At 45.1% G+C, this 24623-nt stretch overlaps 1 protein-coding gene across 2 annotated transcripts in view; it reads left to right on the plus strand.

The window, feature by feature from the left end:
- The window catches only part of pi4kaa (phosphatidylinositol 4-kinase, catalytic, alpha a), a 34723-nt gene that overhangs the window by 614 nt on the left and 9486 nt on the right, over nt 1-24623 (plus strand). The window contains exons 2-37 of one of the 2 annotated variants that reach the window (XM_083929596.1): nt 4694-4810; nt 4927-5020; nt 5171-5259; nt 5453-5525; nt 5804-6051; nt 6137-6203; nt 6286-6434; nt 6524-6589; nt 6670-6766; nt 6859-7050; nt 7957-8057; nt 8526-8655; nt 8744-8870; nt 9301-9396; nt 9508-9691; nt 11004-11104; nt 12618-12786; nt 13320-13370; nt 13586-13694; nt 13793-13929; nt 14017-14150; nt 14843-14925; nt 15006-15076; nt 16753-16877; nt 16983-17064; nt 17699-17782; nt 18908-18997; nt 19126-19245; nt 20510-20602; nt 20855-21011; nt 21133-21260; nt 21356-21514; nt 21601-21752; nt 22505-22612; nt 23248-23468; nt 24259-24414. In XM_083929596.1, coding sequence (XP_083785722.1) covers nt 4694-4810; nt 4927-5020; nt 5171-5259; nt 5453-5525; nt 5804-6051; nt 6137-6203; nt 6286-6434; nt 6524-6589; nt 6670-6766; nt 6859-7050; nt 7957-8057; nt 8526-8655; nt 8744-8870; nt 9301-9396; nt 9508-9691; nt 11004-11104; nt 12618-12786; nt 13320-13370; nt 13586-13694; nt 13793-13929; nt 14017-14150; nt 14843-14925; nt 15006-15076; nt 16753-16877; nt 16983-17064; nt 17699-17782; nt 18908-18997; nt 19126-19245; nt 20510-20602; nt 20855-21011; nt 21133-21260; nt 21356-21514; nt 21601-21752; nt 22505-22612; nt 23248-23468; nt 24259-24414 — 4360 coding nt within the window. The remainder of the gene's footprint in view (nt 1-4693; nt 4811-4926; nt 5021-5170; nt 5260-5452; nt 5526-5803; nt 6052-6136; nt 6204-6285; nt 6435-6523; nt 6590-6669; nt 6767-6858; nt 7051-7956; nt 8058-8525; nt 8656-8743; nt 8871-9300; nt 9397-9507; nt 9692-11003; nt 11105-12617; nt 12787-13319; nt 13371-13585; nt 13695-13792; nt 13930-14016; nt 14151-14842; nt 14926-15005; nt 15077-16752; nt 16878-16982; nt 17065-17698; nt 17783-18907; nt 18998-19125; nt 19246-20509; nt 20603-20854; nt 21012-21132; nt 21261-21355; nt 21515-21600; nt 21753-22504; nt 22613-23247; nt 23469-24258; nt 24415-24623) is intronic. The other variant, XM_083929597.1, reaches the window with a different exon arrangement.

A 24623-nucleotide genomic window follows, 5' to 3' on the forward strand; every position in this document is an offset into this window, starting at 1 on the left:
ATTTTTCTTAATTTCCCTTCTCCTCCCACGTTATTTGCTTATTTTTGTTTATTTATTTTTAAATTCTAAGGGGAATTTATATTTTGGATCCTAAAATATATCAATAAGTTCATCATTGATGATTAAATTAAATACAAATGCATGGAAATTAGTGATCGGCAAGTGTATCGGCAGGCGCTTCAATAAAAAAAGTAAAGTAAATGTTCATTTTTCAGCATCTTTGTGTGATTTTTATGATGTAAATTGAGGGAGCAAACGTCGTATCGGCTCCAAATATCAGCTCAAGAAAATCGTCAATCTGTATCGGTAAAAACAATACGGCATCAGCCCTAAAAACTCAATATTGGTCGATCCCTAATGAAAATAATCATATATATTTGATAGGAATATATGAGAAATACATGTTTTTTGTAAGATACTTGTTAAGTCTAGTTTGTAAAATGATAATAAATTTAAAAAAATTTAATATAAATGTATGACAGAGCTGTTAACTATCTAAAAATGAATTGTGGAGGGGGTTAAAGAACGGTATTTTAAAGGAAAACGTTTTGTTATATTATTTTCTGTATTACCTTTTCTATATTTTGTTTCAAGAATCAAATGAATATTTAATAATAGTTCATACGGATGTGTCTGTTGTTCACATACGGTGAATTAATGTGAATAATCTGTTGTTTTTCCACAGAAACTAAAGTTCTCTTCATGTTTTATTCTGTAAAACATAAAGAAACTAATAATTCATTAACAAATGACAAAGAAAGCAACAATCCTGATTCAGTCAGTTCAGTATTATGTCCCATATAATACAGTAAATGCTGCAAACATACAAATATTGTGCCTCCTGCAAATTATATATTGCACTTTTATTGTGATTTAAAAAAATATGGATTATTTATTCAGCCCTAATTGAATATTTTTGGGGTTTTGAACTATTCAAAATATCAACATTTGTCCCCTCTGGGATAGTGTGATGTCTCTGTTTTATAATATTTTTAATACTCAATCTCTAAAGTAATTTGCAGATTAATCCGCAAGATAAATTATCTCCAATTGCAGCTTTAATCTAGTGTTTGGTTTAAAGTTGAGGGTAAATTAAATAACAAGTGTGAGTCCAGTACTGCTGCAAAAACCAGTTAAAGAGCAGGTTTTTACTTCATTTGTTAATCTTACTCAGAAAAGTCTCCTAACAACGAAGCAATTAGTGCTAAATAAAAAGGATTGCACCATATCGACACGGGCTGGGTCGATAAATCTATGAACTAACTGCTGCATTTGTGCGTGACACAGTGAAGTCGTCGATGCGTCTGTCAGGAACAATCGATACTAAATGAGAACAGTTACGGCAAAGCTGGATCACCGATCCATCAGGCAGTGACGGGCAGCCGCCCCAGGGCCGCGCATGTCCTGTAGCTTCACTGGTCTCTGTTGCTTTCTGCTGAATATATCACTTCCAAATGAATCTGGGAGTTTGCACCATAATGTGCAATATCAACTGCATTATTAGGTCATCTTATATTGTAATACTGTTGTTTATATTGTGCTCACGCGATGCAGGTAGGGAATGAGTCCTTACCCCAAATGAAGGAGTTCAAGTACCTCGTGATCTTGTTCACGAGTGAGGGGACGATGGAGCGTGAGTTTGGTCGGAGAGTCGGAGCAGCGGGGGCGGAGCTGCAGTCGCTCTACCGCACCGTTGGGACGAAAAGAGAGCTGAGGAAGGCAAAGCTCTGGATCTACCGGTCAATCTTGGTTCCTACCCTCACCTGTGGTCATGAAAGCTGGGTCAGGACCCAAAGAACCAGGTCCAGGTCCAAGCGTGTGAAATGTGTTTCCTCAGGAGGGGGTCTGGAGTCTCCCTTAGAGAGAGGGGGAGAAGTTCAGCATCCGTGAGGAACTCGGAGTAGAGCCGCTGCTCCTTTGCGTTGAAAGGAGCCAGTTGAGGTGGATCAGGATCATCTGGTAAGGATGAACCCTGGGCGCCTCCCTAGGGAGGTGTTCCAGGCACGTCCAGCTGGGAGGAGGCCTCGGGGAAGACCCAGGACCAGGTGGAGAGATTAGATCTCCACACTGGCCTGGGAACGCCTCAGGATCCCCCAGTTAGAGCTGGTTAATGTGGCCCGGGAAAGGGAAGTTTGGGGTCCCCTGCTAAAGCTGCTGCCCCCCAGATAGACCCTGGATAAGAGGCTGAAGATGAGAAGCGTAAACTAATTAACTGTCTTAATTGGTTTCTGGGTCTTTGTGCAACGTTAACAACTCTGTTATCCTCTCTGTGGGTGAACTGTGCGTGATGGGAACTTGAAGGCAACAGGGACGTCAAACAGGTTAATCTGGCCGTGACAATGAGGATGTATAATTATTATACAAACATAATTCAAACAGGCATAAATAAGGGAAGTATTATTACCTAGGCGCAAGTAATGACAGGCAGTCTAAGGGATCCGAGGGAGTCGACCAACTTCAAGCCCCACCCAAAGATTATTTATTTATTTCATTTTACTAAACATGTTCGACTAAGGTATCGAATGTTCATCAGAATGGTTTTGGTGTTAAACGACGTTGAAGTAACCACTGAAACTCAAGTTGTTGGTATAATGGGGTTACAGAATGTTACTTAGTCAGGAGGTTGGGATTTGCGGTCGGGGATTAAGGCTGGGCCTCTGAAATACTTCAGAAGAGAAGTTAGAAGAGATTAGAAAATCCACCCACTGAGACTGGAAAAAGGGGAAATGTTAGCCGTGATAAACAGGAAGTGTATCTTATGATGAAAGCGCTGTGGTCGCACTGATGCAGGGAGCAGTCAGCCCACTTTTATTCATGTGTAAGGGAGTGTGTGGGTCTGTGGAGCCTGTAAGCTTTGTCACCATTGTCTCTACTTCATGTAACTTCTGTAGAAATGGTCCTGTGCTGAAGGTCAGTGTGAGCACGCTTAAGAAGTGTAGCCAAAAGCATCGGCCAGCTCTTTAACCTACTGTGTGTAGGGCTGAAACCATCATTCCTCCATTGTTTAGTCTTTAAAGTTGTGCTCTGTCCGCAGGATTTTCATCTATTTAATTGTCTTTTAAGGGCGCCCTCCCACTGTGCCTCCGTCCCGTGCCCCGTGCTTTAGGGTCCTTGTCCCCCCCTCCAGGCCCGTTTGTACTCACACTACCTGGGCCTCGGAGAATGCTTCTTGCTGCCTATACGTCATCACGCCGTAACACGTCACACGCATTGATGACGTCATGGCGATGCGTGGCTTTGTTTCCAGATCTTTCCGTAGACCTCGGAGTTTTTGTGCGTCTTGTCGACTGTTTTTGAATCTTTTCATCGACCAAATCTGCAGTAAACACTCCACCTCCGCATCACACCAACGTGAACCTTTCACCGCCATTGTTTGAAATGTCCGCGCATGGTCCCTCCTTCTTTTTTCTACGTCCCAACAGGCGCACAGGAAATGACCTCAGAGCCGGCGTAGGCCTCGTGCTCGTACACGTGCGCACGCTCGTGCTCGTACACGTGCAAACGTGCTTTACTAAAGCCCACCTCTCCCAAACGGGCCGTGGACGGCAAGCGTGCCGCTCCTAGACGTGGTACGGTTGCACTCACACTGGTCAAAGGAACCAGACTTTAGCCGTGAGACATGTTTGGGCACGGTACTGAAGGACAGTGTGAGTGTGTCCTAAAACCACCAAATATTCAGCTGACTATCAAATATGACATAGAACAGCATCACCCGGCGCCAGCAAATGTTCGGTCACATCAACATCGTTTGACCAATTTATTTTCAGTCGATTAACTTTTTGATTTATTGACTAACTGTTTAACCCTGAAGGTCTGCATCAGCACACGGGCCTCATCGTTTCTCCATCACTTCCCTTTCAAGTTAATGAGGATTATTCATTTGATGCAAGATGCAGCCCCTTCACACTACACACACCAGAACATACACACAAAGGTTTCAATTAAAAGGAAAACATTATAAACAGTTACTCGTACACACAGAAAGCACGTACAGTATGTGCAATACCAGTGTATTATGATTATTTTAAATGATAGTGCAGGACTGTGGGTGCCAGAGCAGCACTTGATACATAAGAATAGATTGTATTTTAACGGCTTAAACCTCAGTTTGTGTGTAGAAGTATAAAAGTATCCTTTTGGTTCAACTCCAACTCGTTCATTAAAGTGTTTCCGTGAGTTTCTTTGTGGCTCAATAAGAGGCTCAGGTGGAGTCTAGAGCACAGCAGGTTGGGCTCTGGCACACTAATCCCTTATTTTTGTGTGTTTAATTACTGTAGTGGCGCTGACAAACATACCAGAGTGCAGATCACCTTTAAGCCTTTGGAATCTAATGTGAATACTCCACAAATGTCCCTTTCGTGGCCTCTCGTCCTTCCACAACATTATCAGTTTAAAAGATCAAATATGGAGGAACTCCCTCTCTGTATAAACCCATCTCACAGTGTAACTCTGGCCCTTTAGCGTTAGGCTAATTAATGCCAGAGGCGGGTTCCTGGCTTGATTCCTGCAGAATATTGAGGCCAACAAAATCATTACTGCTAATGGACCCCAGACCTGAGCGATGTGTCTGGCTCAGCACTCAGGGCGGATTAATCCTGTACTTTCATGTATTGCATATCCAACTAATGCTAACAGCTCGTCTTAACAGAAACAGCAGTAGATGTGACGCACGTGTTGTGTTTTCGTCCCACAGGTGCAGAAGCTACAATGCATGTGCCCCGTGGACTTCAGAGGAGTCTTCCAGCTGGATGAGAGGAGGAGAGATGCCGTTATCGCGCTGGGCATCTTTCTGGTGGAGTCAAACCTGCAGGTAAACATCGTCCTACTGACCCCTCCGCTGCACGATACGTTTGTGCTAACGGGGCTTTTACAGGATGCTGACGCAGCAGTGGTAACCTCATATGACATGGAACACTTGTGTTGCAGCACAAAGATGCGATCGTCCCGTACCTGCTCGGGTTGCTTAAAGGGCTTCCTAAGGTTCAGTGGATTGAAGAGAGCTCAGAACGCAAAGGACGGGGTAACTATACACTTGTGACTTTCTATATATTAAATATATCGTATAATATTCACTATAATTGTCTGTTATTCAGAGTGCTTCATGTATAGATGCCTGAATACAGTGTAAGGTGCTGTTTTTTCAATATTTGCTGAACTTCCTGTCTTGCAGAGACCCTTCCTGTCGCGGAGAACTTCACCTTTAGTCTTGTTACACTGCTCTCAGATGTTGCCCAACGTGATGAGACCTTACGAGGACAGGTGTGTGTGTGTGTGTGTGTGACAATTTCTCTCCTGGATTTCTCTGTTAATAGTTGTTACACAAAAAAACTGTCTCGATGGCTTATTTGATGTGTGTAATTGGATGATTTTACGCCGGAATTTCACTTTAAATGTGATCCTGTTGATGTGGACGGTGGAGTTGGAGTATGTGACGATGTAACGTCTTTGTCAGATCCTGGAGGCGGTCATGGACATCATGCAGGTCCTGCAAGATATCTGCAAGAATCCAGAGGATCATGATAAAGGTACCAACTTAACACACCTCCTGCTTCCTTTGTGTGTTACTTATGCCAAGTTCCAACTAAGCTCCAAATGCTGTGAGCCACATTTGAGGTAGACCGTCTGTACGGCGCTGTTCGCTGGTGCCTCTCAGACACTCCAGATATCTAACAGGCTAAATATCTAGAGCTGTCAGGAACACCAAGAGCCAATGACAGTGCAAGACACAGGGGAAGTCTTAAAGGTCTTGTAGTTAGCACTTATTCATATATTCTCTCCCTTCTGTAACCCTCTTTCTGTACAGAATACCTGTGCAGGTACACTGTGCCCACTCTGCTCGGCGTTGCTCGAGCGTTCGGCCGATACAGCAACACCGACGAGCCTTTACTGTCCAAGCTGTTCCCTCGGCCGAGTGCTCCCGTGCCGCCTACGGCAGACGACAGCGAGGTGACGCACCGGCGGTCCTTCAACGACTTCCGCTCCATCCTGCCGAGCTCTTTGCTCACAGTGTGTCAGGGAGACACCCTGAGGCGTAAAGGCTCCAGTCAACAGGTACAGATCATCAGGGAGGAGTAAAGGGACGCCGTACCTTTTAAAAAGCTGCATGTTTTCACTCACGCTTCCCCTGTGTTTTCAGGCCAGTCCGGAGAGAGCATGCCTGACCCCCGTTTCCCCCGCTGACCCCTCTGTGCAGTACTTTGAAGGTAATAATCCGAGCAGAGGCAGTCGAACACGTTTCAGGAAACATCAGAGACTCTTTTAAATACTTGTGCTTCCCCTCTTCAGGCTCATACCTCCCCGACGGCAGCGCAGTGGACCCCGACTACTACTTCTCCAACATCAGCTCCAGCTTCTCCGTCTCCCCTCTCTTCACTGGAAGCAGCTCCGGAGAGTTTCGCGTCCCTCTGGACATGCTCAGGCAGCTCCTTCACATGGTTAGCAGCCACGGCCACGAGTAGATGCATTTGAATGAGAGTAAAGCGACACCACACGCAAAATGAATTCTCTGGTTTCTCTTGAATAGGTCGAACAACTTGTCTCTGAGTTGTTTTTAAAATCACTGGATGACTCGCTGGCAGAACTCCTAGAGGTATGAAGTCGCTGCAGATTTTTGTCACCTTTTATTGAAGCTACCACTTCATTGACATATTTCTCTTCCTTTCCTGGCAGTTGACTCCTGGTCTTCATCTCTACTACAAAACCTTCAGTGATCCTCTGTATGTTGCCATATTTAAAATGCTAAGAGACACCCTGTACAATTTAAAAGGTAAAAAAACCCCAAACAAATTCTTAAAAATTTGCCACACATTACCTTAATATGACAATAAGCAATAAGGCTGTATTTTGTGCGTTGAGCAGACCTGCAGACGGACTATGTGAAGGAGGTTCATGACTTTGTGCTGGAGCAGTTCAGCAGCAGCCAGTCGGAGCTGCAGAGGATCCTGCATGACGTCGAGTACCTGCAGAGTGAACTGAGCCCGCTCAAACTGCGCTGCCAGGCCAACGCCGCCTGTGTGGACCTCATGGTGTGGGCTGTTACCGAAGAGCAGGGTGAGAATGGCTTCATTCCCACGAGAAATCATGTGTCTCAGGCTGCATCCACACTGCTGTTTTTTTTAATCCTAAAACTGAGTTTTGAAACAAAAATGATCTCCGTCCACACGTGCGTTTTCGCCCCATATCAGAAACAGTCCCCGTTCATATGAACACGCCTGAAAAAAGCACATCATGTGACCATTCACGCACACTGAGCATGTTTTGTATTTTTGTTTGACATGTCTGAAACAAATACATGAATTCAATTTAACGTTACTCTGCAACGCTGGTGAAAAGTAAGAGCAGAGATTTATTTTCTTGGACTAAAGAGGGGGAGAAGTTCAGCATCCGTGAGGAACTCGGAGTAGAGCCGCTGCTCCTTTGTGTTGAAAGGAGCCAGTTGAGGTGGTTCAGGATCATCTGGTAAGGATGAACCCTGGGCGCCTCCCTAGGGAGGTGTTCCAGGCACGTCCAGCTGGGAGGAGGCCTCGGGGAAGACCCAGGACCAGGTGGAGAGATTAGATCTCCACACTGGCCTGGGAACGCCTCAGGATCCCCCAGTTAGAGCTGGTTAATGTGGCCCGGGAAAGGGAAGTTTGGGGTCCCCTGCTAAAGCTGCTGCCCCCGAGACCCGACCCCGGATAAGAGGCTGAAGATGAGATGAGATGATGAGACATTGGGCGTTTAAAGGTTTTAAACTTCTGCCTGTTCTCACTTCTTCACTATGTGTGACGCTCAGTGTTTGCTGAATGGGGCTTACTAAATAAAAATGCAACTCCGGCGTTTTCCAACTGGTCGGCAACATTTCCAAACCTCTCAAACCTTGCAAAAGATGTGTGTCTTTCAAACAAGACCTCTGTACTATGCTGAAGCCCGAGAGTCCGTCTCTGAAAACGTTTTCTCTCTTTATCGTTTCCCCAGGAGCCGAGAACCTGTGCACCAAACTATCAGAGAAGCTTCAGTCCAAGACGTCCAGTAAAGTCATCATCGCTCACATGCCGCTGCTCATCTGCTGCTTACAGGTGAAAGTTTAACACATTCCTCCGTCTAAGTGAGAATAGTGACTCAGCTATAAACTGAGTTGCTTTAGTGCATTTAACCACGTCTCTTCCTGGGTGTAAAATTCCTACTTCAGTGTTTTCACCCTTCTCTTTGTGAGGACGAAGGGTGGAAGTCATCATTTCCATGAAGGGGAGATAGTTGACAGTGTCTCTCGGTTGTGACCCTGAGGTCAACTTTTTTTTCTTTTAATATTTAATGATGAAAAACTTTAAATAGGTAATTTATTATTAGCAGTCAGTGTTATTTTTCCAGGTGGTTCAGCTGGAGTCAAAACAGTCCCAACTGTCAGTTAGTGGGTGTGAATATTTAGGAACAACTTGTCTCAATGTGTGTGTGCGTGTGTCGTGTGTGTGTGCGTTTGTGTGTTTGTGTGTATGTCTGTGTCTGCGTGTGCGTGTGCGTGTGTGTGTGTGTGTGTGTGTGCGCAGGGTTTGGGTCGTCTGTGCGAGCGCTTCCCTGTGGTGGCTCACTCCGTCACCATGTCACTGAGGGACTTCTTGGTGGTGCCCTCTCCTGTCCTGGTGAAGCTGTACAAATACCACAGCCAGTACACTCCAGGTAACGACAACACATCTCCCACAACATCATTCCCTGGCTCTGTGATCTCTGTTTTTATGTTTTAAACCAATCTGACTTTGTTTTTAAGCTGCTGGTGAAATAAAGATCCATGTCACCAACGAACACTCCCAGTCAACCATCAGTACCCAGAGCAAGAAGAGCCAGGCCTCCATGTACGAACAGCTGCGGGACATCTCCATCGATAACATCTGCAGGTACACACGCGCACACAGACACACACACACACACACACACACACACACACACACACACACACACACACACACACAAACAATGGTGCCAACACCTGTTTTAAGCCGAAATCATATTAGGTTAGATTAATGAACTGTCAGGCTCACTGTCAACACAGGAGTGCTGACATTGTATCGCAACTATCATATGCACACACACACACACACACACACACACACACACACACACACACACACACACACACACACACACACACACACACACACACAGACTGGTGCCAACACCTTTTGGAAGCCAGAATCATAATTAAAAATAAGATTTGATTAAAAAATTTGCTAAAAACAGACTAGAAAGAAAGTGAAATGTTCCTGCTTTTCATTTGATAAATCTGGTCGCCTCACTTCTCCCTCCCATCTCTCCCTCTGTCCTCAGGTGCCTGAAAGCTGGACTGACCATGGATAATGTCATTGTCGAAGCTTTCCTCGCCAGTCTGTCAAACCGTCTGTACATCTATCAGGAAAATGATAAGTGAGTCGAGCGCCGTATCACACTGGCTTTGATGAGAATGTAAATCTTTCAGGTGAGATTGTATCCACGGATCTCTCTCTCTCTCTCTCTCTCTCTGTCTTTCTCCTGCAGGGACGCTCACCTGATCCCAGACCACACCATCAGGGCTCTGGGTCACATCGCTGTGGCCTTACGCGACACCCCCAGAGTCATGGAGCCCATCCTCCAGATCCTCCAGCAGAAGTTCTGTCAGCCTCCGTCCCAGCTCGACGTCCTCATTGTAGACCAGCTCGGCTGCATGGTCATCACAGGCAATGTAAGCATTTACATATGCGTGTGCGTGTGCGTGCGTGCGTGCGTGCGTGCGTGCGTGCGTGCGTGCGTGCGTGCGTGCGTGCGTGTGTGTGTGTGTACACTACTGTGCAAAAGTTTTAGGCAGGTGTGGAAAAAATGAAAGTGTTAATAGTTTATTTTCATCAATTATCAACATGCAGTGGCTGAACAGAAGATGAATGTAGATCAGATCAATATTTGGTGTGAACACCCTTTGCCTTCAGAACGGCATCAATTCTTCTAGGTTCACTTTTACAGTTTTTGAAGGAACTCGGCTCGTAGGTTGCTTCATGCATCTTGGAGAACTAACCACAGTTCTTCTGTGGATGTACACTTCCTCAAATCCTTCAGTCTCTTCATGTGATCCCAGACAGACTGGATGACGTTGAGATCAGGGCTCCGTGGGGCCAGACCATCACTTCAACAACTTCTTGTTTTTCCTTATGCTGAAGGTGGTTCTTAAAGACATTGGCTGCATGTTTGTGCTCGTTGTCCTGCTGCAGAATACATTTGGGGCCAATCACATGCCTCCCTGATGGTGTTGCATGATGGATAAGTAGCTGCCTGTATTTCTCAGCATTGAGGAAACCATTAATCCTGACATGCCATTTGCAGAAATGCAGCCCTGAACTTGCATGAACCTCCACCAGCTTCACTGTTTCCTGCAGACACTCATTGTTGTACCGCACTAGAACAAACTGCCAGACATTTCAGATTTGGACTCATCAGTCCAGAGACCCTGCTGACATTTTTCTGTACCCCAGGTCCTATGTTTCCGTGCATAGTTGAGTCTCTTGGCCTTGTTTCCACGTCGGAGCTTTGGCTTTTTGGCTGCAATTCTTCCATGAGGACCACTTCAGGACAGTATATGGGTGGACCTGGGTCCCACTGGTTTCTGCCGGTTCTGAGCTGATGGCACTGCTGCACATCTTCAGATTTAAAGGAGAATAAGTTTGATGTGTCGTACAACTGCTGCACTAAGTATCCTTGGCCGACAGCTGCGTCTACGATTCTCAGAGTTGCTCGTTTCTTTGTTCATTTTCAAAAGAGCTTGAACAGCACATCTTGAAACCTGATGCAGTAGAACTACCTTGTGTCTTGTTGCTGTGCTCAGTCTCGCCCTGGTGTATGACCTGTGACATGAAACTGTCTTCCACGACCTCACCTCAGAAGCCTAAACTTTTGCACAGTAGTGTATATATAGTATATCTGTTGTTTATGTAAAACCGCCGTGAGTTTCAGCTCATCTGAACCCTGTTTTTTTTTAACACAACATGACTTTTCTTTCCCCCCAGCAATACATCTACCAGGAAGTGTGGAATCTGTTCCAGCAGATCAGTGTGAAAGCCAGCTCCATGGTCTACTCTAACAAAGACTACAAGGACCATGGATACAGGTGAGCGCCATCTTTAATTATTAATAACTCAACGTCTCATGTTCTGCACACAGAGGATGAGCTGCTGTCCTCTGTTGGGAGGTTTAGAGTTCCTCGTTTGAGACTAAACAGATTCAAAAACTCAAACCCTGTGTCTGTTAAGCTTTTAAATAGCGGCAGATGAAAGCCCAAGACAAATTTCCCGCCTTGTGGGACAATAAAGTTAATCTTAATCTTAATCTTGATCTTCACTACAGTCCCATGGAGCTGTTGCATACGTAAGACAGTGATAACGTACTGAGGGATTATATAAATATACAATATTTCCCCTATATTACGATGACATTGTAGGGATGACTACTGGTGCTTACACAAAATATTTGCACAATGATATTTTTGATAACTTATCATCAGTAATGCGAATATAATAATGATAATAATAATATAATAAAAGTGGGTTAAGCCATAATAGAGCAATTGGAACAGTTCAGAAAATAACATCACATACTCATCCATGGCTTCATCACCTCCTGTTTGGACAACTGCAATGGTGTCCTGTCTGGACTGCCATCCAAAGCCCTGAGCAGACTGCAGCATGTTCAGAACTCAGCTGCCGGGGTTTGAACCCACACACAACCCTGGCAGCACATCACTCCCATTCTCCAATAGCTCCACTGGCTGCCAGTCAAGTCACGCATCCCCTACAAGATCCTCCTGCTCACCTGCAAACCTCTCCATGGACTCTCACAGATCTCCTCCACCCCTACACTCAGTCACGCTCCCTGCGCTCCTCTGACAAGGACCTGCTGACCCCCCCACACCAGGTTACCGACTTTTGGGGACCGGGCTTTCTCTGTGAACGCTCCCACACTCTGGAACAGCCGACCACTCCATGTCCGCTCTGCCCCGTTCCTGCCTGTGTTCAAAAAGCACCTCAAAACATTTCTTTTCACCAAGTCCTTTGACCCCTAACCCCCCCCCCCCCTAATTGTTAAGCGACCTTGGGTACCATGAAAGGCACTACAGAAGTACAAGTTATTATTATAATAATAATAATAATTATTATTATTATTATTTTTATCACTTTAGTGTCATGCAGACTTTAACACTGATGTTATATTATATTATGATATCTTAGTGATATTATCAGCCCCTAATTGCGTTTCATTACGTGTATCGGCCGATGCGGGCTGCTGCGTTTGCTGATGCTTTTTTAAGTACATTAAATGTTCCTTTTTTAAATTGAGCCCCGTAACATTTGTTATCATCATTGTGTCATTTTTATGATGTAAATTGAGGGAGCAAAAGTCGTATCGGCTCCACATATCAGCTCAAGAAAATCAGAGGTCCGTATCTGTCATCGGCATCGGCCCTAAAAAGTCCATGTTAGTCGATTCCTGATCCATGTCGTCTCATTTCATATAATCCATATATTTCCCAGCTCTAGGAGAATACACTACTCCTCATGTAGCCCGGTATTCTTCACGGTTTGTCAGGAGAGCTTGGTAAATGAATGTTCCTCTCGTGTGTGCAGACACTGTTCCCTGGCTGTGATAAACGCTCTGGGGAATATCGCAGCCAACCTCCAGGCTGAGCAGATGGTCGACGAGCTGCTGGTCAACCTGCTGGAGCTTTTTGTCCAGCTGGGTTTGGAGGGGAAGAGAGCCAGCGAGAGAGCCCCAGACAAAGGCCCAGCTCTGAAGGTATGGCACGCACACACACACACACACACACACATACACACACACACACACACACATATGCAAACACAGTAGCAATGAGACTGCAGTGTTGGCACAGGGAGGGTGCTCTAAAAAAGTAAAGCCGATCGTTAGCGATGAAAAGATTCAAAAACAGTCGACAAGACGCACAAAAACCCCGAGGTCTACGGAAAGATCTGGAAACAAAGCCACGCATCGCCATGACGTCATCAATGCGTGTGACGTGTTACGGCGTGATGACGTATAGGCAGCAAGAAGCATTCTCCGAGGCCCAGGTAGTGTGAGTACAAACGGGCCTGGAGGGGGGGACAAGGACCCTAAAGCACGGGGCACGGGACGGAGGCACAGTGGGAGGGCGCCCTAAGATACAGACAAGGACTGTGGGAAGAGGGAGAAATATTTATTATTTTGTCTCATTGTTGTCACCATTTACTAAAAGTGTGCGTGATTGTCTGATTGTGTGTTTTGTAAAGTTACAGCATTTAATTTGAATCACACCTCCTTTGTCTCTGTAGGCGTCGAGCAGTGCTGGAAACCTCGGGGTCCTGATTCCAGTGATTGCAGTGGTAACTGTTTTGGATATTTACACCATGTTCAGCTTTCATCACATTGTCTTTATTGCTTCGGTGGAAAACTAGCATCAAATCTAAATTGGTGTATAAAAGGGTCAATTAGCTCCACCGGACTCTGATGATCCCTGCAAGTAAATCATTGTAATGCTGTGCTGCACCTTTAATAACCACAGAGATCTATCCTCTCTCTCTTCTCCTGCTGCTGTTAGCTGACTAAGAGGTTGCCACCGATTAAGGAAGCGAAGCCACGTCTGCAGAAGCTCTTCAGGGACTTTTGGCTCTACTCTGTGGTCATGGGGTTTGCTGTTGAGGGTTCAGGTACGGTCGGTTCAAAGTACCGAACACGCGCTTAATTAAAAAAATGATCTAATGTGTTGTACTTCAGTGTTGTGACTCTTCTCTGTTGAAATCTTCAGGTCTGTGGCCGGAGGAATGGTACGAGGGAGTTTGCGAGATTGCGTCCAAGTCGCCGCTGCTCACATTTCCCAGCGGGGAACCGTTACGCTCAGAGCTGCAGTACAACTCCGCACTGAAGAACGACACTGTCACCGCGGTACGAGAGCACACACACACACACACACGTGCACAAACACGCTCGTGGAAATTCAACGTATGTTTACGGTTGCTTGTTGTGTCTCAGGCGGAGCTGAATGATCTGCGAAGCACCATCATCAACCTGCTGGATCCTCCTCCTGAGGTGGCTGCTCTCGTCAACAAGCTGGACTTCGCCATGTCCACATATTTACTCTCTGTTTACAGACTGGAATACATGAGGTATGCCAGCACGTCTGCGCCGTCTATACTGTATACCCACCATATTCAGAGTATTTTTTATTTTACTTTTAGCAGGGAGAAACATAGAAAGTCATTTCAGCGCCATTACACACATGCAGAGCTGTGAATTCTGGTAGCAAAGCTCTGGATCTACCGGTCAGTCCTGGTTCCTACCCTCACCTGTGGTCATGAAAGCTGGGTCAGGACCCAAAGAACCAGGTCGCGGGTACAAGCGTGTGAAATGTGCTTCCTCAGGAGGGGGGCTGGAGTCTCCCTTAGAGAGAGGGGGAGAAGTTCAGCATCCGTGAGGAACTCGGAGTAGAGCCGCTGCTCCTTTGTGTTGAAAGGAGCCAGTTGAGGTGGTTCAGGATCATCTGGTAAGGATGAACCCTGGGCGCCTCCCTAGGGAGGTGTTCCAGGCACGTCCAGCTGGGAGGAGGCCTCGGGGAAGACCCAGGACCAGGTGGAGAGATTAGATCTCCACACTGGCCTGGGAACGCCTCAGGATCCCCCAGTTAGAGCTGGTTAATGTGGCCCGGGAAAGGGAAGTTTGGGGTCCCCTGCTAAAGCTGCTGCCCCCGCGACCCGACCCCCGATAAGAGGCTGAAGATGAGATGAGACTTGGAGGTATCTGAAAAAACCCTGCGTCTCTAAAGCAGATAATAATCTCCAGTATCATTTTGATCTGTTAGGATGCTGCGTTCACTGGACTCCGACCGATTTCAGGTCATGTTTCGATACTTTGAAGACCGAGCAATTCAGAAGGATAAATCTGGTAAGTGGAAGGATAAAGACACATTATTCTGCTATTACTTCTTTATTTTTATGCATTAATATTTAATATATTCTCTCCAGGCATGATGCAGTGTGTGATCGCCGTTAGCGACAAGGTTTTTGAGGTCTTCCTGCAAATGATGGCTGAAAAAGTAAGGGATAGGTTTTCACTAAAGACCCTCAGCAGGAGATTTACTAAGAAAAAAGACACTTTTTTTTAGGCACCGAACAGTCAAAATGCTATTTTTTGTGCAGGAAACTGTGTCTGAACGTCTGAGGGAAGCATCAGCGTTTAATAAGAGACAGAGAGAAAAACAGTGATGAAGTCTGAATAGTTTGAATATGAAACAGTAAAGACGGGTGCAACAAATTCAAAAATGCACTTTTAAAGTAACGCTACTGGAGCTCTACGTGATCAGATGATTTTTACTCTTCTGTGTCCCGACAGTTCATACATGTACACATGAGGAGCTCTTTTCCAAAACGCTATAAATCCATTTTAATAGTTTTCAAGAAAATGACATTTTTTACCTTTTTACCCACACATTTGGTTAATATTCAATGTATCTTGTCAGTGGTTTATGGCTCAGTCCGAACGTGTTGAAAGGACGGACAAAACAAAAAACTCTCCCGCTTCAGAGCGCCGGCATGTTGGATCGCATAGAGCGCTCACTGGATTCTGATTGGTCGAGAGTTTTCATCAGTCTATAGTCATTTTTTCACTTTTTTGTGGTGTTTTCATCTGATCTTAGTCATTTTTTTTACTTTTTTGTGGGGTTTTCATCTGATCTTAGTCATTTTTTTTACTTTTTTGTGGTGTTTTCATCTGATCTTAGTCATTTTTTTTACTTTTTTGTGGTGTTTTCATCTGATCTTAGTCATTTTTTTTACTTTTTTGTGGTGTTTTCATCTGTTCTTAGTCATTTTTTTACTTTTTTGTGGTGTTTTCATCTGCTTTTAATCGTTTTTGTAGTGTTTTCATCTGTTTTTAGTCGTTTTTTTTCACTTTGTGGTATTTTGCATCCGTTTTTAGTAATTTTGTCACATTTTTGTGGTGTTTTTCATTTGTTTTTAGTCGTTTTTTTCACTTTCACTCAGTCTGAACATGTGGAACGGACTGACAAAACCAAAAACTCTCCCGCTTCAGAGCGCCGCCATGTTGGATCGCATAGAGCGCTCACTGAATTCTGATTGGTCGAGAGGACGTATCACGTTTAGGCTAAAAACAGGTTTGGTGCTGGTCGCGGTTTGGAAAGGAACTGCATCTTGAGACCATTTTAAACAAGGAAATAAAGAGATTTGGCAGAAACACTGATGAAGCAGTGAAAAGGTTCTGTAAACAGCAAAGTGGCTTAAACTCATTTTTTAAATGTGGCTTTTATCTTGTTTTGGAAAAGAGCTCTTCATATACTACAGCACTTTGTTTAACACTCAGTGCTTTGCTTCCAGACGCGCTTATTTCGGCGTATTTTCAGATTAACTGCAGCTCATTCACGTCTGTAGTTTTAGTAAATTACCCGCTAAATTGAAAAATTGCATTTTGTGCCCCTGACTGTATCTTAATTAAAGTTTAAATAACTATTTGATTAGTTGATTGACAGAAAATACACCTTTAAATCATACTTTAACATCTCAAATGCTTCTGTTTCATACAATTGTAAACTGAACTTTACCTAATTTTGGACTGTTGGTTGAAGCTAAACATTGTATTACATCACCTGACGGGAATGTTGCGCTACTTTCTGACATTTCATTAACCAAACGATACATTTATTAGTAGTCAGCAGTGATCCGGGACCTAATCTCACTAAAATGCCGTGTTTTCCAGCCAAAAACCAAAGCCCACGAGGAGGAGCTGGAACGCCACGCTCAGTTCCTCTTGGTCAACTTCAATCACATCCACAAGAGGATCCGAAGAGTCGCCGACAAATATCTGTCCGGCCTCGCTGAAACGTGAGCGTGCATTGAAACACGTGCTCCTGTGCTCAGAATATGACGACGGACTCTTATAAACAGTTTGAAATGCAGCAGTGACAACAGTGTTTCCTCTCTCCTCAGCTTCCCCCACCTGCTGTGGAGCGGCCGTGTGTTGAGGACCATGTTGGACATCCTGCAGACGCTTTCCCTCTCACTCAGCGCAGTAAGTGATGAAAACATTCATCTATCCTCAACCTCTTGTCCCTGTCGTGGTCACGAGAGGGCTGGAGCCGATCTCATCGGGCGTGAGGCGGGGTCCACCCTGGACAGGACGCCAGTCTATCACAGGACACATAGAGACGAACAGAGACAGACAACCATTCACACCTACGGGTGATTTAGAGTCATCAATGAACCCAACACCTGCACGTCTTTGGACTGTGGGAGGAACCCGGAGAACCCGGAGAAAACCCACGCAGACACGGGGACAACATGCAAACTCCACACAGAAGGGCCCCAGCCCGGATTCAAACCGGGAACCCTCTGCCTGGAGGTGTGAATGGTTGTCTGTCTCTGTTCGTTGTCTGTCTCTGTCCGTCTCTATGTGCCCTGCGAGTGTAGAGTGTCACGCCCGGTGTCAGCTAGGATCGGCTCCAGCCCCCCACGACCCCGACAGGGACAACCGGTTGAAGATGAATGAATGTGAGGCGACAGTGCTAACCACCACACTACCGTGTCGCCCTGTGATGAAACCAGTGAATCAGTTATCAGTTCAGCACGTATTTTTCCGTCCGTCGTTATCCTTAAAGGATGTGTGTAGCATGTATTTAATAGTGACGTTTGTGTTGCGTTTGCAGGACATACATAAAGACCAACCTTACTACGACATCCCAGACACGCCACACAGAATCACCGTCCCAGACACGTACGAAGCCCGAGAGGTAATGTTGTTTTACTCAGAACCAGTTCTTCGTCCTTTCACGTATTCATCTCTCACCTCTGTAAACTGTATTCTGTGTCTGTAATTGGTCTAAAATGATTAATTTTACAACATTTTTGGGAGTTGAAACAAACGTTTTGGGAGCGATCACAGATTATAAACTCTGTTGGAAGCCACATTTAGAATATACTAAACAGAAATTACGTAAATCTGTTGCCGTTCTTTACAAAACAAGGGATTTGTTGAATAAGAAATGTTTGCGTATGTTGTGTCAGAATCAGAATCAGTCACAGCAGCAACAGAATATTACAAAATAAGATTAAAAATAGCAAAAATAAGCAATAAAGTTAAATTTAAAATGGGAAGAAATAGAAATAGACCTATATACATATTAACATGATATAGTGCAGGTGTTCTTGTTTGTAATAATGTGATATGGAGTGAATAAATATGAGTAAATATGACCAAATTAACAGAAGTGACAGACATGTTGCACAGTGCAGGGTACAGGATGAGGTCAATAGTCTATTGGGAGCAGTATTGTTCACTTGTAATTGCCATATATGTCATATTGTGTTGAAGTTTGGGGAAATATAAAACAAATACAGACCCTATAATTAAACTTCAGAAGAGATATGAGAATAATAAATAAAGCTGGTTATCGTGAATCTATGAACCAGTTGTTTATCGAGTCCTTTACCTTTAAAACTTTTAGATATTTTGTATTTAAAAACAATGGAAATACAGTTTGGAGTTAGAAATAAAAGCCTTCCTGTTTCTATTCAACATTTCTTTAAATGAAGAGAAGGAAATTATCATTTAAGAGGGTTGTGCGTCTTTGAAACATGTAAAGAACAAATGTTAAATACAGATGTGTCTCAGTTTTGGGGGTTAATGGACAGTGATGAGTTGGAGCTCTCTGTTGAGTTTTAATCATTAAGGATTATTACGTAAAAGGATTAATATGTAAAACAAATAAGGATTATTATGTAGAGGACAGGTTGCTGATATTCTGGGTGATCTTAATGGATTATATGGGATATATTGTATTGAAATAGTTTATATTATATGTGAAATAATTCATTTTTTTAACTGAAATTAAACCATTCATTCATTCATCACATAGAGCATAGTGAAGGATTTTGCTGCACGCTGTGGGGAGATCCTTAAAGAGGCTATGAAGTGGGCGCCGTCTGTGACCAAGTCCCACCTCCAGGTAGCATTTACTTTAAAACACTGACTTTTATAAAAATGCAAAACCTCCGTATGTAGAGCACACATGATAAATACACTTTAACAGCGGCCTTGAATGTGGTTTTAACTGCCCTGCTTCATGTCTTTCAGGAGTATCTGAACAAACATCAGAACTGGGTGTCGGGTCTGTCGCAGCACACTGGCCTGGCCATGGCCACCGAGAGCATCCTGCACTTTGCTGGTTACAACAGACAGAGCACCACACTGGGGGTAAGTCACCACACTGGGGGATTTTTTCATATGTTAATGCTTATATTATAATAATAATAATGCTGCAGGATCTCTGTTTTGTGTCAGGAATAAAAACGGCTCGAGAATAGTGCCTTGTGGAACGCCACAAACTATAGCTGCTTAATTCACTGTTGCTTCTTTTATGACGGTTTGAGAAATTAGATTACTATACAAAAATGTATATATATATATATATACATTTTTTTTTATCAAGCCCCCACCACAGAGACTTCCTGGTTGATCCAATCAGGAAGTACTTTTGCAGGTGCATTCCCAGGAAGTCTGCAAGTGTCGAGGGTTCGAATCCACGATTCATCCAGAGGGGCCTCGAATGACATTCTGCAGACATCCAGAGAGACTTCACTGGCTTAACTACCCACAATTCATTGCAATGTGGACTAGAGCCACACCAAGCCCCCACCACAGGGACTTCCTGGTTGATCCAATTAGGAAGCTCCGCCAGCGTCAGTTCTCTGAGTGTCCACTAGGGGCAGGTTTCATCACAGAGCAGTTTCTCATTGAGCCCCATGTTAAACAGGCCGTTTACACAGCATCATTAAACCTGTTTAAGGACAAAAGAACATTCTAGTCTGTGTGTTTAGATCATATCTCCATGACAACACTGAAGAGGGTGAATTTTTTTGGACCAGGCTAGTTTTAATAAATTAAATAAATACAATTAATTTTGCTAAAAGTGTGAAAATAACCCTTAGTGTGCGGGAATAACCCCCTTCCCTTCTAAGTTGTACTATCCAGGGTCCGGCACCATTAGAGTGCATCTTGGCTGGGCTTTAAATCTCTCTGGGCATCAGAAACCTCAGACATCAGAAATACAGTCTGCTGCTGTTTAATCATCAGCACATTTAATTTGAATATTTGCCCATTTGTTGTTTTTCATTATAGACGTTCAGTCCGACACCGTCTGACGCAGAGCAGTGAAAGTGAAACTACAGCTCTAAATATACCGTCAAAGACAGATACAAACAATACACATTTATGATAAAACAACAAATACTTTTAGTAAGATGCCTCTATCAGAAATGTGAAATCACATCTCTCCGTAACCCTCGGCCTGAAACGCGTGACCAGCTGATTCAACGATTAGTCGACTATAGGAAGACGTGACAAATCAGATTCGACGATGAACGTTTTCAATCGGGGACACCTCTAACAAAGACAGCTATGTTGTTGTTGATGGTGTTGTCCTTGTCTTAAAGTAGTAATTGATATGTTTCACCTGTAGTCCACTCAGCTGACTGAGAGGCCGACCTGTGTGAAGAAGGACTACTCCAACTTCATGGCCTCCCTCAACCTCAGGAACAGATACGCTGGAGAGGTAAAACCACCCGATCATCCAGTCTGCAGTCTCTCTCATCCCCTCTACTGTGTCTTCACGCAGCTATATTCACATTTTAGTCGTTCTTAAATACTGAAAAACTGCAGCCGCAGTTAGAAATGCAGCTGCTGAGGAACGAATGCTTAGTTTCTGAAACTTTTCCGGAGCCGTAGTACGACTGTGACGAGATGCAACTGCATCCTGTGGACGTAAACTCATAGATAACACGCATCTTTTCTATTTTGTCTGTAGGTGTCGGGTATGATCCACTTCGCCGAGGCAGTTCGAGGACAGTCCGATCTGAGCCGGCTCATGATCAAGCAGATGGGGGAGGCTTTGGACTCGGCGCAGCCTGAGGCCTTCACTGAGTCCATGTTCAAACTGGCCGCCTTGCTCATCAGCTCCAAAGGTTTCCCTCTTCCTCCCTGCACCGTTATCACGTGATCATGTTTTATATTAAATGCTAAACGCTCTGTGTTCCCTTTAACATGTTCTGGACCTGTTTGTTGTTTCTCTCGGCTGGTCTCCAGACTGCGATCCTCAGCTCCTGCACCACCTCTGCTGGTCTCCTCTCAAGATGTTCACAGCGCACGGCATAGAGACGGCCATCGCCTGCTGGGAGTGGCTGCTGGCAGCTCGTGTTGGAGTGGAAGTACCGGTACGTGGATGTGTTGTTTTTAAATCGTTTGGTGTTTTCGTCTCAGTGCATTCGTATCGTATACACACTATCAATCTCCTCTTTCGGCTGCTCAGTTCATGCGAGAGATGGCGGGAGCGTGGCAGATGACCGTGGAGCTTAAGATGGGCTTGTTCTCAGACGCTCAGGTGGAGGCCGATCCTCTGGCTGCGTCAGAGGAAAGTCAGCCTATCCCCTGCCCTCCAGATGTTACCCCTCACCAGATATGGATCGAGGTGCGACAAAACACGATCTGCTTGTCTTATTATTACTTATCAAACGTCTGCCCTTCCACTTATGTCTGCCTTTTTTGGTCCTCCAGTTTCTAGGCCAGAGGTTTGAGATAGCAAAGTATTCCAGCGCCGATCAGGTGGAGATCTTTGGCAGTTTGCTGCAGCGCTCTCTGTCTCTCAACGTGGGCGGGGCTGAGAGTAGCCTCAACCGCCACGTAGCTGCCATCGGACCTCGTTTCAGGTACTGAGACACACAAAACGCAAAGATCATGTTATGTGTGTTTGTATGATCCCTACGTTTACTTAAAGGGACACTGTGACTTAGACTTAGACTTGTCTTTATTGATCCCTTTAGTCCAGCAAGGAAAAAGCAGCTCACACAACACTTGTGTAGAAAATTAGGAGTTGTCATTGGTGCACAATTACCTCTGCCAACAATTTGACTTATCCTCCTGAGCAAATCATTTCATATCTGTATTTACAAAGGACGGGTGAGATCTATGTCCCTCCATGGTCTTCCATGTCCTTCCGGTCCATATAAACTATGAAAGGCTGAGACATAAAGCACCGCGTGGCACCGGTAAGGCTAAACACGCTTTCGCTCAGAGCCAGCGTGACTGTGGAAGACTGGAGAAGGAGGTCAGCGAGATGCGCTCGTCACTGCCCCGCCAAACTTCAAAGTGTGCGCTGCACTTTTGTTAATAATGCAAGATCATACTTACAGTACCCCACATCACAGGAGAAGGAACCCTCGTCGGCCAAAAGAGATTTAAAAGGGCAACGTGACCGGTAAATTCAGAAAACAAGGGTAAACTTCTTCCTGGCACACCGCGCCCATGGCCGATGGCCGCGGTGTGCATGCACTATACAGTTTTACCCCTAAGATGGTGGAAAACCCTACACAGTGCTCCTTTAACTGTCGTTTAATGTCTCTTTTCGGCATCTTCACTCTAAGCTTGGTGTCTTGTTTTAATTTGTTCTTCTGTGCTTCAGGCTGCTGACTCTGGGTCTGGCTCTGCTCCACTCTGACGTCCTCACCAACTCAACTGTGAGAAATGTGCTCCGAGAGAAGATTTATTCTACAGCCTTTGATTACTTCAGGTACACGCACGCACACGCGCACACACACACACACACACACACACACACACACACACACACACACACACACACACACACACACACACACACACACACACACACAAATATGATGACGTATAGGCAGCAGGAAGCATTCTCCGAGGCCCAGGTAGTGTGAGTACAAACGGGCCTGGAGGGGGGGACAAGTACCCTAAAGCTCGGGGCACGGGACAGACGCACAGTGGGAGGGCGCCCTAAGAAAGCGATCACAAAGAAATGGGGAAAGGACGCGGTCCCTACACAGGACCAATGGACTCACCGGGTAGAGGAAATCTACACAGTGGAGGAAATGACACACCGCTTAAGGCTTCAGGATGCTCGATTCAAAGAGAAATGGTTGAGATGAACAATATTTATGACTGAACAGCTACAAAACTGAAAACTTGATGGGTAAAAGAAAATGGACAGAGTTCTTTGATAGTGACTCCCATGTGTTTACGTATGTTTTTGTATTTGCTTGTTTTAATCGAGGTGTTACAACTGTAAAAAGGAAAAACAGAAGTACAGTCCAGCTTCAGAGAGAGAATTTAAAACACATCATAAAACCCAAAAAGTCAACTTTCAGTGATCTGACTCTTTATCCTCTGTCTCTCCAGCGCTGCTCCAAAGTTCCCCACCCAAGGCGACAAGCACCTCCGCGAGGACATCAGCATCATCATCCGTTTCTACGCCAGCATCCTGTCTGACAAGAAGTACCTGGCAGCGTGCCACCTGGTCCCACCCGGTGAGCTTGGTACTACCCCAGCCCCGAGCACGCTCTCTGCCGGGATATTCGGATCGCTTATCGTGTCCAGCACTTCTCCGATTTCTATCTTAAGTAAGCCTCAGACGCCGGAGCTCGGACTGCACCGCAGCAGGGGCATGTTTTTTTTTTTTACGCGTGTCAAATTTGGCGCCTTTTTACCCTCACGATGCTGCCGATAGATCCTGGTATCTATCTACGTCACAAACCCAGCTCTGGCCTCTTTACTTTCTCGCTCTTTCCTCTTCTTCTATCTGTTTTTTTCAATCTTTAATCTCAAGCAGCCGTGAGGGAAAAGCGCAAATTTGCCTGCTGCGTTCAGATGCATGATTATTCATCATGTCAGCCCCACCCGTCTGCCCCTCTCTCCTCAAATGAACTTAAAAAAAAAATGTTTAAAACGTTTTTTCTTCCACCCCAGAGAATCCTCTCCTCTTCATTCTCGGCGACCCCGAAAAAACCCGACATGGTCTCATTCTCATACACATCGAAGCGCTTCAGGTAGACGAGTCCTCTAACCGCTGATCCCGGATCAGATTAATCTACCCGCAGCCTCCTCCTCCTCCTCCCCACCCGTGCATTAACAAGACAAAAATGACATCTGACCCAGTATCAGTGGTTCAAGGCAACCTCTACCTACATGTGAACCCCTCTGGTTTTCCCTGCTTTCAAACGCATGAGCATCACAACAGCAGCGGACTAACTGGCCTCATCTCGCTCTCCAGAAACTCCCTCATCATCGACCATATCATGGATGTTTTTCACTGTTCAGACGTCGTCACTTCCGACTTCAGCAACATCTCTCTTGTTCAGATTTACTCCACGTGTGTCTTTGGCCTCGCTGAACCCGTTTGTATGTGAACAGATAATCAGGACCCGTCCATGAACAGTCTGTCGGTGATGAACGCCGCCGACCTCCGGAGCAGCATCGACTCCAGCTCTCGCTCCCAGCAGAGCGGCCAGGGGTGGATCAACACCTACCCGCTGTCCAGTGGCATGTCCACCACATCCAAGAAATCAGGTACGGCGTGTGAGCGGTATGAAAACGAAATGTAGACACAAAATACAGAATGTTTGTTGACGTTTTTTTACATTCAAACCAACCACCACATATGCATACATATATTTCCCCATACATACTACCGTATTTTCCGCACTATAAGGCGCACCACATTATAAGACGCATAGAACAGACGCTACAGTCGAGGCTGGGGTTACGTTAAGGACCGC

The sequence above is a fragment of the Echiichthys vipera genome (genome assembly GCF_963691815.1).
Source record: "Echiichthys vipera genome assembly, chromosome: 16".
NCBI classification, from domain to species: domain Eukaryota; kingdom Metazoa; phylum Chordata; class Actinopteri; order Perciformes; family Trachinidae; genus Echiichthys; species Echiichthys vipera.